This window comes from Rutilus rutilus, assembly GCF_951802725.1.
Source record: "Rutilus rutilus genome assembly, chromosome: 24".
Classification (NCBI taxonomy): Eukaryota; Metazoa; Chordata; class Actinopteri; order Cypriniformes; family Leuciscidae; genus Rutilus; species Rutilus rutilus.
The window spans coordinates 6,252,662-6,268,696 of record NC_140228.1 but is presented as its reverse complement, the minus strand read 5'-3'; the positions used below and the strand labels follow the sequence as shown (position 1 = coordinate 6,268,696).

Below are 16,035 nucleotides of genomic sequence, written 5' to 3'. Positions count from 1 at the left end.
AAGCTCTTATAATTTTGTGTCAGAGATAATATGTTATGTTTTGCATGAAACCCACGTATTATCACTTCATTTTCGGAGGAAAAAAGCTATTTATTGGGGGAGTTGAGTTTCGGGATTATGGCCTCAGTCAGAGCCCGGCGTCTGATGAAAGTCTCACATGGCTTATCTAATGTGAAATCGCCATGTGGTATATAGTTTCATTAAACGGTGATCAAGAATGCATTAGTTCAAAACAAGAAAAGGCAATGGGGCTTAATCCGCCATGCGCGCAGAAGCAGCAAACTCCAAACAAGTTGTTGGTGCGAGACAGGAGCCGAATTAAAAGTCCTCCCTCATAGAGCCAGTCTGCCATTAACTTGCTGCAGGGCAGCAGAGCAGAGAGTCTCTTTAGACTTCTCACAGGAAACAATAAAGCGGCACAAAGATTCATCGCCCGACAGACACATTTTGACTTTTAACACTTCGAACAATGAGAGGCTGTGTCAGAACTGGTTGACCTGAGGCGCATTGTTGAGACGTCACAGTCATGAGATGTTAATGAAGACAGGAAATATGGATAGTGACGCACAACACTGGATGACGACCTCAGCGTCATGTGTTTAAGATGAGAGGGACACTCTTATTAGGAAGAGGCTTTTTTTTTTATATATATATAGTGTACACAGATTTTTCTTTTCTTGATTTTTCCATCATCATGATTTTGTTCTACATCATTTTTCCTTGTTGAAAGCATAACTCTATGGAAGCAAGTATGAAAAATTAAACCCTAATTGTGACTTTTAAATAAACAAAGTGGCTTTAAGTCTTTATAAAGCTTAGTTTCCGATTTCAGATCTAACAGTTACGACTTTTTTCTTGTGATATGTGTGTGTGTGTGTGTGTGTGTGTGTGTATTAATGCTGTCAAATCATCTAACATAAAAGTTTGTTTATAATATGTGTGTGTAAATATATATATGTGTGTGTACATATACATATGTATATACACACACATATATATATATATATATTATATTATATAAACAAACTTTTATGTTAGATGCGATTAATCATGATTAATCGATTTGACAGCACTAATATATATAGATATACATACATATATATATATATATTTTTTTTTTATTATATATATTTTTTTTTTTATTGACCATTTGGCATTTTACATTGCATCACCAACAAAGCCATGGCTCCAACAATTGTTGCTCTTTTTACTAACAATTATCATTTCAATAAAACCAATTTTCATTTTAAAATGCGCTTGGCAGATGCTTTTATCCGAAGCAACAGATTCATCCGCATCTGTGTTCCCTTGGGAATCAATGCCATGACCTTGCCATTGCTGGCTCCATTAAGGTCAATGTCAAATGTACATTTACAAATGAGTTTACAACCCATTTTACTTCCATGGTGACACAGCATAGTAAATGAAAAAGAGGCGATCTTTTTTACACAGAGATTATTTTCTACGGAAAAACCAGCACCAATTAATCGAGCTAAATAAGACAAGAAATGAATAAAGCAAGTAAATCCGTTTTTTTTGTGTTGACTTGCAGCACGGATTATAACCTTGACAATGGTAAACCATTTAAACAGTTGTGCGTTTCCTTGCACGATGAGTTGAGATGCGGTAAATGTAACTTACACTTATGGACACACTCCACTGTGACTTCCTCACAAGCTGAATTAGGTTTTTTTTTTTTCCTCATCATATTCTCATGTAGCTTGTTTACTTGATGAAGTCAGACGCTCAGTGAGTAGAAAAGCTGTAGGATGCAAAGTGCAGACACCATCAGTTTCTTATGGCCAATGAAGTGTAATTTGTCCCATTTACATTTCAGAGGTGCATCAGACGGGTTTTGTCAGCACTGCATGCAGTAATTAAGCTTTAAATCAATAGCCGGCATTTGTCATGTTTACTGCCACTCTCTGTGCTGGGTTAAACTCATCAGTTTAGCGCTGGGTCGTTTTACTGCCCAGCCACACTTCATTATTCCTTATTCCCAGGTAGAGCAGAAAATGTTCTTCTCTTTCTCTCTTCATCTTTCTTCCCATAGCTCTCTCTCTCTCTCCTTTCTTCACGTATACGATGCTGACACAGGGTTGTGGAGACAAGCAAATCAGACGTTATTTATTCTAATTTGTTTACATACTTCCTCAAGTGCTGGATGATTACTCGAGTTACTGTATTCGAATAGGTTTGGTTTCACTGTTTGGGTGTAAAACAAACGAAATGCAAACAAATATGAAAATGCTGTAGACACAAGATGCACATACAGTTGCAAAAAGGCACACAAGCACCATAAATGTACACTAAAAATATAGTGTAGAAACAACAAGTGAATTTCACAATCAATTATAAAGAAACATCAACTAACACATTGAATTAAAAGTGAAAAATGTAAGTAGAATGAATGTTGTCTTTTAAAACGTTCTCCAATATTATTTGTTGTATTTACAACTTTGAAAAATCTTTTTTTTACAGTGAAAAGTGGTCCATGCGCCAAAATTGTGTGAGAAACCAGACAAAATGTAACTGTCCATGGTATATTCATATGAGTTTTGTGCTAGAAGTTGAAATGTCTAGTTGTGGACTAATCATTCTTTTGAATCAGCTGTTTTTTTTAATGAATCAGTTGATCCAGTTCACAAAACTGAATGATTTGTTCATGATTCAGACTAATCCGGTTCTCGAGTTCAACTCACTGACTCAATGATCCAGTCACAGAGGTTAACAGCCCACTGGAGGGCAAGATTATCAGTGAATAACTTAAATTTCAGTCTGTTTCTCACACAAAAAGCTATCATATGGCTTCAGTACACTTGAAATATAGTGCATAAGTCATATAATCAGCTTTTGGATCCTTTAATGAACCTTAAGTCCATTCATTGTAATTGCATGGAAAAGTGCATCTTCAAAATCTCTTCTTGAAAATGTTTGAAAGCCATGGATGACAAATGATTTGTCATTTTTTAGTGAACTATTTGTCCCAGTTTTTCCATGCTGTCCTTTCATTATAACACGTTAGAGTCTGATGGAGAACATCCTGTGCAAATCTGTTCCAGGTTCATCTGCAGAAACTGCTACAAGACAATCTGAAGTTAGCGCAAGAGTACCGAGAACTGCAGAGAGCTCTGATGACAGCCAGACAAGAAGCCGTTTGTGTTTTTGAAAGAAGAAACAGAGCAGAGGCCTACGTCCAAGATCACAAGCAGGTAACACATTTCTTTCTCTGACTTCTTCCATATGCATGTATACATCAAGGCTATTTTCTGCATGTGTGAATGATGTGGTTGTCTATCTTTGTCATCAGAGATAGACAGCAGGCATGCAAAATAGTGATGAGAGAGAGGACTAGCGTGCGCAGGCGTGCTCCACACAGCCTGTCATAGGTGGTTGGTTTTAGTTGGGCAGTCAGCTAGGAGGCCACTGCAGTAATCTAATCACGATGAGATAAGCTTCATGACAGCGTTGCTCTGGCGTGCATGTGTGTTTATTCCATCTCACATGGCAGTGAGAGGAAACAGGCGCGTGGCAGATGCAAACGCTCTCAAGAACCAGCATCTCGGGAACGTTTGGGAAAATGATAATATGACACGTACGCCCATCACTAAAGGATTTTGCTGGTATTCATCAAAGCTGTACTGTGTAAGTGCAGTGTGTATCTATAGAGTGCAGTGCATTTGTCATTCCCAAAAACTATATGGCTGTGCATATTGGTATTTAACAACAAACACTTGTCAATGTAAAGATGCTTTCAGTGAGAGGTTAAAGCTGAAGTGTGCCATTTCTATGCGAGAGTCACATAAAGGAAATGCAAAAATAATTACTGTATTCAGACAGGTTTCCTCAAAGCTCCCCTCATCTGCCATTGGTTGAACAAACAGGTAGTTTGGTCAGGATGCTCAAACAGAGCAGTTAAAGTGATTTGTTCCAGATTTTTTGTTTTGTTCTGCTGGTTGACAGCCTCTTCACATCCTGATAGCAATCGCTAATTTAAGTGGTCTGAATGTATTTATATTATGTATATATATCGTCTGTGGAAAGAGTAGGACCATAAAATATTCATCCAATCATTGCATTCGTTCCTAATGGTGCAAAAAAATTTAATTAGTTCACCAGAAAGATTTGTTTATTTACTGATTTGTTCAGTCGCTCTTTCTGTAGGTTACATCATTATACTGTAGTTGGCGACTTGGCGTCAAAGTGGATGTCTTTTTTTGTTATGAATCTTTCAGTGATAGGATTCGTTAAAAAACAATTGTAGCACTCTATTTTACAGTCCTGTTCCGCATGTATATATGAGTATGTACTTATCTATCTATAAATCACAGAAACGTCTGTCTGTCTGTGTGTGTGTCTGTCTGTACGTCTGTGTGTGTGTCTGTATGTCTGTTATTCGCATATCTCTCAAACCGTTAGTCCGATGGATTTCAAACTGGACAGGTGTCTTGCTACGGGCACGAGTAAGTGCAGTGCCAAGTTTGACGTTGTTTGGATTAGAAATGCTAAAGATATCATTAAATATATCGGTAAAAGAAGCACTTAGAAGGTTGTGGTTTAAAAATAAACATTCTGACATAAACACTCTGTCAGCTACACTGTTTACTTCTGAATATTATAGTTTGGTTCCAAAACGTGATAAATCCATTTTGATTAATTTGAGTAAAAATGTGTTTTCTTTACCAAGAAACCAACAATTACTATTACTGTGTGTGTGTGTGTGTGTGTGTTATTTGCATATCTCTCGAACCGTTATTCCTATGGATTTCAAACTTGACAGGTGTCTCGCTACGGGCATGAGTAAGTGCAGTGCCAAGTTTGACATTGTTTGGATTAGAAATGCAAAAAATATCGGTAAATATATATCGGTAAAAGAAGCACACACTGGCTTTTGCCGCTCTAGCCACTCTGGCTTTTGACCCTCACAGAGAGGGTCGAAGAAAGCAGTGGAGCTTAAGTAGCTCGGAGTTCCCTGTGTAGCCTGCTCCCTGAATCGTGAAGTTCAATGTTCCACATTTATTGTATGTCATTATGTCAGTATCAGTATTTGCTTTCTACCATGCACAAATAAAAATGTCACTGAACTTTTGCTGTGTAATTGTAACAATGAGCACTCAAACACACCAAACCAACCATTACTAAAAACACACACAAAACTTTGCACACACTTTGCACTGCTCCCTGAATCGACGCGCTTATTCATTTGTGGATGTTAACTGAATCTGTAAGTCAGCTATGCTGTTTACTTCTGAATATTATATTTCATTCTGGTGCGCTTAACGCTATCGCTGCTGTGTAATAGTAGCCTATGCTATTCACCAACTAAACATATCCTATTCAATGCATTCACAGTCTCTTTCACGGGCATCATTTGTAGTTGCCCATTCACAAACTGTTTGCTCAAGCATAGCGTTTTCTCGGAGTTCACTGTGTGCTTTCTACCATGCACATATAAAAAAAGTCACTGAACTTTTGCTGTGCAATTGTAACAATGAGCATTCAATCACACCAAACCAACAATTACTAAAAACACACACAAAAAATTATTTTGCACGGGCATTTTGCACTAGTTATAGAAATAACAAAAACTGGGTTATATAACTAGGTGCTGCTAACCCTGAACCTACCCCCTAAACCTAACCTTAACTTAAACCTAAACTTTCATGGGTAAGTACACTGTAATACACGTACTGTAAATTAAAGTGTAACCAAAACAAGATTCGTCGCCCATGACCAAAACATATTTAGAAAGCTTTTGGGAAATCTACTAAAGGCCCGATATACTCATGGCGAAGTTCTTTTTCGTTTAAGCAGCCGGTGATTTTTCCATAAAGTTTGCTTTGGCAAGCTGTTGCGAACTCCCAGAACGAACTCCAAACAAAGTTAGTTTTGGCCTGATCGGGCCTTAAGAGTCTCTAGAAAGAGTGTTTTAGCATTTTCCCCACAGATGATGATAATGCAAAATATTGTTTTGGGGATTTTATCTAATACAGAAAGCTTAATCTTTGAGTTATCAAGCTTTATCAAGCCAAACTTCTTTGCGTCATTTTACATCAAGAATGTGTTTGTTCAAGAATGAGATGCCTTGTTCGTTCAGCTCATTCAGTTCTTGTCCGAGTCTCGTTCAGACTCAAATCAAATCTCAGTGAACTGAGTTTTGTTCGTTGGAATGATTCGTTAATTTGATTCGTTAGGTTTGTTCGAAACACTCATTTGTTCATAAACCAAACCACCAAGGGCAATGTTTCACTAGCACCACAGTAATTATACATTGTGTGTGATAATTAACCTACAAATGTCTTACTTGATATCTTCACATATTATAGGAGAAGGTATTTAAACAAAAAAAACAAAAAAAAATGGCACACTTCAGCTTAAAAGCTTTGTGTCTCTCATACATGACATTAGTCCACGGATTGTTATTGTTATGGTACCATTGTTGTTGCTAGAGATTATTACTAGTTATACTGATCTACACATAATCTGTCACTTTAAGTATATAGCTTTTTTTTTTTTAGCTGTAGATCATTTTAATATGATTTGTTATTCTACTGCTGATGGTAAAACTCTACTGAAGAGCAAGACACATTGTTTGTTCCCCAAAAGACTAATACTCGTACAACTCCTCATCTAACTACATGAATGTTATCAAGTGAGAAATGCATGCAAAAGGCAAATCCTGTGGACGGGATTCTCCACGCTCGTGATCAAAGCCTGATTTTCTTTTACTCAGTATTCAGCCTTTTTACAGTTTGTTGTTTATTTGCAGACTGCTGCGGCTTTCTCTCCTTCAGAGCGGATGTAGTCGCATCTCTTAGAGGTTTACGACGAGCTCTTCTTAAAGTTCTATACGTTTCTGTAAGGACGTGAAGGCCAAGCTGCGCTCAATTAAATATGGATTCTTATGACAGCTTAACATTTTTTAAAAGGTTTTCCATGCCATGCCAAGTATGAATAGGGTCCATTATGAATAGTCTGAATAGAATGTATATTTATCAGATGTCTATTAAAACACCTGCTCCATATGTATGAAACTGTCACACCACATTTATCATGAGAAATAGATTCAGACGGTGTTTTAAAGCACTGTTTATGTGGCTAGAAATATCATATATATATATATATATATATATATTTCAATATTTCACCCAAAAATGAAAATGTGAAATATTTAATGGAAGAAATATATGTGTATGTTATTTTCTGTTATTTACTAGTATAGCAATGCACATTTAACAGGTCTAAATATCTGCATTAGTGTGCTAGTGACAGATGGCATTTAATTATTTATGTGGTTTTATGTGGCATCCTTTGGTTATGCTGACAAACTTCTTTGTTTTGGACTTTTATCAATTGACTATAGGCACTGCAACTATGTCCTCAACATCAACATATCACTTATATATGGAATACGGGTTATCATATACAATGACGTACTGGCATTTTGCCAGTTTAGTTGGATTTGCCAGTTTAGTCTGAATGAGAGAGCTAGAGCGCCCCCTTGCAGTGGTTAAATGTACAGACCATGGGCCTAACTAAACATTCAGAATCAGTTTAATGCTTGTAAACAAAAGGTTGGTGGCAGGTTTGCTTTTGAAAGCCTAACAGAAATCGAATTGTCTACATCTCGTCTCGAAAGTTGGGTGGTTACAAGAGGCAAGTATGCTTCACAGACACTGCTAGTTGGTATCTTGAGTCTTTTCTGATATTTCGTTTTGCACATTTCTTTCTACAGCATATTGTAACTATTGTTACTTGTAGCATTAATAGGATAGTACAGTTTTTTTTGTTGACACGGCTCCATAAAGGACATATTTTTTTGTACTCGTTCAGTTAAAGGCTGAGCTAATTCGCTTTAGTTTTTTCATGCTCCGAAGAACACATTGCCAAGCAATGATAAGCTTAAAGGAAGAGAGAAGAGATGGGGCGAAACAAGGGACGACATCCCTCCGAATTGAAACCCCCTTTTTTTCTGGAAAACTGCACAAATAATAAAGAGAGCAGCATGCTTTCTTCCTTTCTTTCTTCTCTAATCTCTCTCTCTCTCTCACACACACAAACACACTCTCTCTCTCATTTTTTTATGTTTTTCCAGTATACTCAGAATAATTTCTTGTTGCGGCAGGGGGTTCATGACTTTTTGTGTATGTGTAAAATATGTCTGGAGGGGATTGGTATAAAGTTAAAGTGAGTGAAGTCGAAATATTTTACTCATCAGCTTTGCAGTCACCGAGTTTGCCTGAGCTAGAACAAAACCGCTGAAGCATTTAGAGAAAATTAACCCCCCATCCTGGCAGCCAGATGTGACTGGTTTCCGCCCAGTGCACATGAGTGGGCAGGGAGAGCAAGAGACTGTGAAATTCCTGTCAGCCCCGTGTACTGCAGAATGGGCTATTGACTGCTTTCTCTATTCCCCTCCATCATTCTTCTTGAACACTGCCATTAATTTCCTCTCCTGCCTTACCAATTCCCCCTCTCTTTTTCTCTCTCTCCCTCTTTCTTTCTTTCTTCCTCAGCTTTCTTTGTTGCAGAAGAGGATGCACAAAGCCATACTAAAATACTTCAAACACCGCAGCGTCTACAGCCAGGCAGAGCTGGCCCGCTTCCAGACCCTCTCCAACCAGAACAACCAGAAAATGAAAGCCCTCCAGGTATGGGCTCTTTAGTACCCCTACACACACACACACACACACACACACACAACACTATTTGTAAGTATTGCACTATATACTACAATGGGTCCCATTCAGGTTAATGCTTGTTGAGTTTAAGATGAGGTTGGTCCTTGAAGGAATATTTACCCCAAAAATTATTTACTCACACTCATCATGTTTTTCTTCCATGAAACACAAAAGGAGATGTTTGGCAGAGTGTGCACATTGCCATACAATAAATGTAAAACACTTACATTTTAGCTGTTCCTCACACAAAGCTATTCTATGACATCAGATAAGAAATATTGCAAACATTGGCCTTTTTTTTTATGGTCTTTTTTTGATGATCACCATCCACTTTAATTGTATGGGAGAGAACAGCGTGTACGTTTTTAAAAACATCTCCTTTTGTGTTCCACAGATGAATAGAAGGTCAATGGTCACTTTTATTTACGTGACGTGACAGTCAAGCAAAAGAATCTCTCGTCAACTAAGGTGTAAAGTTTAAATGATTTAATAATAATTAGGGATGCACGATATATCGGCTACCATATCGGTTTCGGTTGATATATTTACATTTTTAATGTAAAGGTTATCGGCCCGATAAATAATGGATTATTTCCTTCAGCTGAGACACTTCAGATGCGCTCTGTTTAACATGATACTTTTGCTTGAAATATGATCGCTTCAAAAAAGGAAAATACAGTTAAGTTCAACATGTTGCAGCACAAGTCTGTCATATAGACTACATAAAATTATAATAGTGTGCTTGGGACATGTCTTTTAATGGTGAGACTTTTGTTTTTGTAATCAGGCTCTCAAAAATGATATTTAGAGTTATCGGCCAATATTTCGGTTATCGTTTTTTCAGATATAAAGAATTATCGGTTTCGGCCAAAATGTTCATATCGGTGCATCCCTAATAAAAAACTGATATGCATCAAATAATAATATATAAGTCATAGACCGATACATTGGCCAGATCGATATATCGGAAGATATTTGGCGATTTTAAGATTATCGAAACTTTTAGACCCAAAATCTAATCTAGTAAATAGAAATTTTGTTTTCAAATATCAAATCTTCGAAGTGAATTTCAAGTATTGTGTTAAAAACTTTGTAACATACATTTTTTCGCTCGTATCACACACATATCGGCATTATATCTGTCATCCCATTCTCTAATTACTGATATCGGCATTGTATAGTGCTCTGAAAAAAAATCTATATCGTTTGACCTCTATCATTAAAGTAGAACATCTTAAAAATTCGGCGATCATGGTGCGAGGTGCTAGCGTCCGTCTAGCATGCTTAGACCAACGAAATATAGTGCATATATCTAAATGTCTAACGCATGAACAAATGCGAGGTCGTTCGAATTATATTTAAATAATGAATGAAATTATAATTGCATTTAACAATATTTTGCATATTGGAAAAGATGCAACAGCAATGTTTGATTGATCTAAAACAAAAGGCATTTGGTCTCAGTGGAAGGTGTACTATGCGTGCTTATAATGAGGTGAGCGGCGGTGTGTTTGTGGCTCAGTCAGGGGAGGCCAGCTCTGGAAGTCAGGCTGGTGAATGGAGCATGAAGACGAGGAGTTCTTCAAGCTCCTCCGAGTGTGAAGGACAAAAGGAGCAGCCTTACTCTAAACTTTGTCACAGCTCTGTGTTGATCTCCTCCCCCAGACACAGACTAGCATTGTGTATAGGAGACTTTACATTGTGAAATAAGCAAGGCATAGCAATAAAGCATCACCATTCTCAAATGACCCAAAACTATGGGAGTCGTGTAGAAGCTCACCTTTGGTTTAAAGGCTTGTGATACTTATTAGAAAGTTTAGTTTGTCTCAGCTTCCTATTGTCATTGTCTTTGTATTGTGCAGCAACTACCATACAATGGGCAAACGGTCCCTGGCATATGGGACATAGAGGCTGTGGAGGGCCTCTGCCCTGTCTGGGGCCCCCTCATGACATTATGAGGTAATTAAATATGCGATTTGACTAAATGACAAAAATCTAGGAAGATGAGTAGAAAATATTTGCGCAAAACAAGGGATTAATGAAAAGTATTTAAGAGAGGGATAAATCATCCATAATAATATCTCTGTCTGTCTGATCATTTTGATACAAGTGATCAAATATTTTGTTTCCGGATCGAACACAACCTTTTTAAAGCAAGCCATCTTGGTAATGCCTCAGACAGCTATTTTCTAGCCATTCTAGTCATGTTTCAATAACATTTCAAATCACTAATATATTCAGGGCCGTTGTCAGAGGGACATCCGGGAATGTTGTCCCGGGCCCTGTGAAAAGGGGGTCCTCTTGGACTAACGATCATTCATAATATCTCAACAGTTATCACTTTGCAAACAATAATTGTCCTTTATTTTTGCACGCTGGACAACAGAGTCAAGTTTTTACACCAACAAATCAGCCACTGAAGTATGACTGCTGTTTTGATTTTGCATTGATTTTATTTATTTCTCTCTTTATATTCACCATTTTTAATTACATGTCATTTACTTTTCTTAAATAGACTATTTATTTTTTGCATATATTTGAAGTATCATAAACAAGTGCCACGTTCACACAGCAGCAGAATCCGGTTGTCAATCCTGTATTTGAGTCCTCAATATGGTTACTTCACACACACTTCAGTTATTTACATTTTATATATCAGGACTCACAACCGCATTCTCGGAAAACCCGCGGTGTGTGAACAGAACCGGTCGTGTCATTCGGTCTAAGACCGTGTGTTGCGGATTGTCTTGTGTGGTTTCGCTTTCTTTCGATAACTTACAGTGACGGAGATATAAGCTGTGTGTGTCATCTGAGAGTTTTAGATACAGTCACCGTCCTCCACCAGAGCTGTTCCTGTCAGTTTTGTGTGACTCAACTGCTCCGCTCTTCACCCGGATATAAAAGCTGCTGTCGGTTAATGAAGATTTGACGGATGAACTCTGTTGGACACTTGTCATATCAAAAGTATAAAAAAAGACTTTTCAGTTTTATAGATGTCGCAATCTTTGATATTACTTTGGTCACTGTCGCTATGATTACTGGTATATACAGGCTTGACTCCGGTTGCACGTTCAGACAGACAGTATTAGAGATGCTACTATAAGTTGCTGTTTGAACGGGATGTGACGTGTGTTTTGATGGCCAGCGCTGTAATAGAGCTATATATGTTTGAGCCCAAATCAGATTCAAATGAACCAATGCAACCTCAACAACTGTCTCCAAAGACAAAATACTAGGCACTGCTATAGCATTTAAAAAAAAAAGATATTTATATTTCAGATGCTTAAAATATTGACCCTGATCCAATTATAGCCCTATTTGGGGTCTCCCCTATGCCTGATTTGGTTCCCTGAGATTGTAAAGTCATTGCTTTTACTACAATCTTGTCTTAAGTGGAGGCATGCTTCTCCTCCAACACATGACAGGTGGATACAGGACATTTTCTACTGTATTGGACTTGAAAAGTTAAGATACTCACTCTCTGGGTCACTTAAATCCTTTTACAAGACTTGGGATCCCCTTTTAAATTACATTAAGGGTTTACCTTGTGCACCTGTAACTGGCAATGTTACATAATTTTCGTTTATTAGAAGGATCTTTGAATTTTTTTCCTTTTTTTCTCCTTCTTTTTTTCCTTTTTTTCTTGAGCTATTGGGGGTGGGGGGTCATGTAAGGGATTAATAATGGACAATATCTTACTGTCTGCTGTTTATGATGTCTTATTCTGTACTGTCACTGAAAACCAATGAAAAGATTTGGAGTAAAAAAAGATATTTAGGAAAAAGCATGTTGAGGATAATTAAGAAGAGTCCATTTTGAAATGAGATGAACAAACAAAAGCATTCTCGTTCAATCGCTCAGGCACGTCGGTTAAAAATAAACTTCAGCCAGGCATTTCCAGCAGTTTGAACTCTCTGAAAGTTTTTGGAGGTGCAGTTTGTCCTCATCCAGGGACAGAACAATACCAGATGCTCTTACTCTGTTACTCAACAGCAGTATCGCTCTTGTGATTGATGCAGACATGAGTTGTTAAGAGCACCATGACATCACACACACACAAAAATCAAATCCTGCCGTTTCGGAAGAGTGGAAACAAAAACTCATATTTTAAACTGGGGAGTTAGATTTGAGATATGAAACTTGCAGATTGTTTTTAAAGTAGAATAACCTCTTATATGTGCAAGTATCATTATAATTTAGATTTTCCATTTCATGCCACCTTTAACCGCCTTAAACTATCGCAGTGTCCTGTGTGCAAAGACTTTTTTTCTGTCCGAACACTTTCCCTAAGAGACCACAAGCACAACCTGTCCACCCATCTACTCATGAGGAACCTCAGCCGACGAGGGTTGCCGGTGGCAAAAACTAGTTCCACCGACCTGTCCCTGTGTCTTCCTGAGGAAGAAATGACTGCTTCTGCTACTGAAGTAGAGAGATAGGGGGAAGAGTTAAACGAAATAGAGAAAGCGTACAAGCCTGTCATCTCGTAACGCCGCTGCAAGATTGGGCACTCAGTTCCGGGTTATGCAAGTTTACACCAGGGATAGCATAATTGACAATTGCTAACAACAGAGAGCAGGGTGGAGAGTTGTGAATGGCCAGTAATAATTGGAGCGAACGCCCACTGCGCTGCTCTCAAGGGACTGTAATCCAAGATCTTGTTTCTGATATAATTGTTAGTCAGAAAATTTCTGCATGGCTAGGCCAGCTCAGTTCCCAAGCTGGTTGACAGTGCAAGGCAGTTTAATAGAAAAACTGGTTGCTGAGGTTTTTAAAACAGGCATGCACTGAACCAACACGCAGTTCACCAGGAGAGTGGCGCACACCGTCTTTCTCGTTCCTTTGTTTTGTCTTTCTCAATCTCCTGTCGTACAGTACAGAATAAAAGCGCCTCAAGTTGTCAGCGTCGCTCCTTTATAGGTTTCTGGGAATGAGTCAAAGTTTGACTAGTAAATGCCGTATCTAATCCGTTTTACAGGCACAAAGCATCTTTTTCCTCAGTCACGACCCTTCAAAAGTATTCTGAAAAAAAAAGGATATATTTGTATATTATATTTTAGTGTAGTATATATACGGTTTATACAAGTACCAGTCAAAAATTTGGAATAATTAAGTTTTTTATGTTTTCAAAGGGCATTCCTTATACTCACTAAGGATCAAAAATACAATAAAAACAGTGATATTGCGAAATATTATTACAATTTAAAATAGCTGTTTTCTATTGTTATATATTTTAAAATGTAATTTATTCCTGTGATCACAGCTTCATTTTCAGCATCATTACTCCAGTCTTCAGTGTCACATGATCCTTCAGAAACATTTCTGATTATTATCAATGTTGAAAACATGTTGTGCTGCTTCATATTTTTCAGGATTCTTTGATGAATAGAAAGTTCAAAAGAATGGGAGTTTGCAGTGCATATATTTCAATTGCCTTTAAATCGGATGGAAATGCTAAGACTAGCACCACAAAGCAAGCTAGTAAACACAACATATATATCGGTGACCAACTAGACTAGCCTTTCCCAGTATTACACATTGAAGCATTAATGTCGATCGTCTGTTGGCTCCCGCTCCACTACAGGTTTTTGTACTGAATTAGCTGACACTCATTGATTCCATTTGCTTGCCTATTTAAACAGGAGGAGTTGTCAAACTCAATCCGGCGCCTCTCTGAGTTCCTGCTCTCGCTGACAGATGACTCAACTACCAGCCATGTCCCGCAGCCAGCAAACAGACCCATCGCAGATGCCTACGGATCGAGCAGGAAGATGCCTACAGTTCAGATAGCGCAGTAATTGGACGCTCACCTGCGCCAGACAACTTACTTAAACCCCCAGCATGCTTCACTCTCTCTCGTCCGACGCTCACGGCCCAATCCATAACAATGAAGCAGGTGACTTTCATGCTACTGTCAGGAATGATCTAATTTTAGCGGGGTGAATGATTGCAATTGGCTTTGCCTCATCAGATAATTAATCTATGTCACCATTAATTGGAAAAGAGAATAATTAGGGGGCTGTGTTGACAGAAATTCTACGCTTCTCTAGATTCTTGGATCTAATTACACCTACTTAAACCCCTCTGACCTTAACTAGCGGATAGTATACCTGCGTAACCCTAACCAGGCTCGGGTTGGTCTCGACCGCCTCTCGCGCTGCGTCCTTTGTCATTTTTTTCCTCCTTTTCGGCTTGTTTATCCTCTCTTTTCCTGTCTCCTCAGAGAGCTGTCTCCCTCAATCACTTTTCAATATTCAATCTTAATTTTGTGTAAGTTTAGCATTTTCAATGAGCTGGAGATGAATGATTAATGAATAAATTTGAATGCTTCATTTTGTCCATGGATCATTAGTCAAGTCCTTTGTGGGAAGGACCTGCGAAAAAAAAAAGAGGGAAAATTATTGAGACATTAGCCTGAAGCAATCCAGGGGTAAATAGTATGCACAGAGGGATGTTGTGTGAACGCTACCCACTGGCATTCTGCACAACCCCACGGAAACGCAAGCCGTCTAATTTACCCCGCTTCACAAGACTGATGTGCTCTATCGACAAATAGGTTTCATTTACAAAAATGAGGTTTCATTTTGATGGTTTGGTGTATGCGGCTTTTTACTTTTTTGGAGTTCTTTATTTATGTTACCCTTGTGTTATGTGCCTCATCTGGTGAGATGTAAAACAACAAAACTATTAATGAAATGTCCGTTACAACTGACCGTTAAAATATCTCATAGCCAAGAAAAGACATTAAAAAGTGACATCCTTGTTGGATAATTAGGATTATCCGTTAGATTGTTGAGTAAAACTTCTCAATAAGGTCTTATTTGTTATCATTATCGACTACATTATTTAAAATGAACTAACAATGAACAATATTTATTCATCTAATTAATGTTAATTTCAGTATTTACCAATGGAGCCTTTTTTCAGAGACTGTCATGACGTTTCCACAGTTGTTAACGTTATTAAAGGGATAGTTTACCCAAAAATGAAAATTCTGTCATCATTTGCTCACCCTCATGTCGTTCCAAACCTGTAAGACTTTCGTTCATCTTCTGAACACAAATGAAGATCTTTTTGATGAAATCTGAGAGCTTTCTGTCCCTCCATTGACAGTCTATGCAACTACCACTTTAAAGGCCCAGAAAGGTAGTAAAGACATCATTAAAGTAATCAATGTGACTCCGGTGGTTTAACCTCAATTTTATGAAGCTACGCGAGTGCTTTGTTTGCGCAAAAAAAACATAATTTACCACTTTTTATACAAAATATTAATCTCCAACGTGAACGTAACACTGTCCGCTCTCGCGTCAACACCCATGCATCATTAGAGATTCATATTTTGTAAAATAGCGAA

The 16,035-nt window shown here is 37.9% G+C and overlaps 1 protein-coding gene across 1 annotated transcript in view; it reads left to right on the top strand.

The window, feature by feature from the left end:
- Window positions 1–15,025, top strand: part of ccdc178 (coiled-coil domain containing 178) — a 35,338-nt gene extending 20,313 nt beyond the window's left edge. The window contains exons 18-20 of the mRNA XM_084398806.1: window positions 3,063–3,212; window positions 8,517–8,651; window positions 14,324–15,025. Coding sequence (XP_084254932.1) covers window positions 3,063–3,212; window positions 8,517–8,651; window positions 14,324–14,479 — 441 coding nt within the window. The 3' untranslated portion in view covers window positions 14,480–15,025. The remainder of the gene's footprint in view (window positions 1–3,062; window positions 3,213–8,516; window positions 8,652–14,323) is intronic.
- The last annotated feature ends 1,010 nt before the right edge of the window (window positions 15,026–16,035 follow it).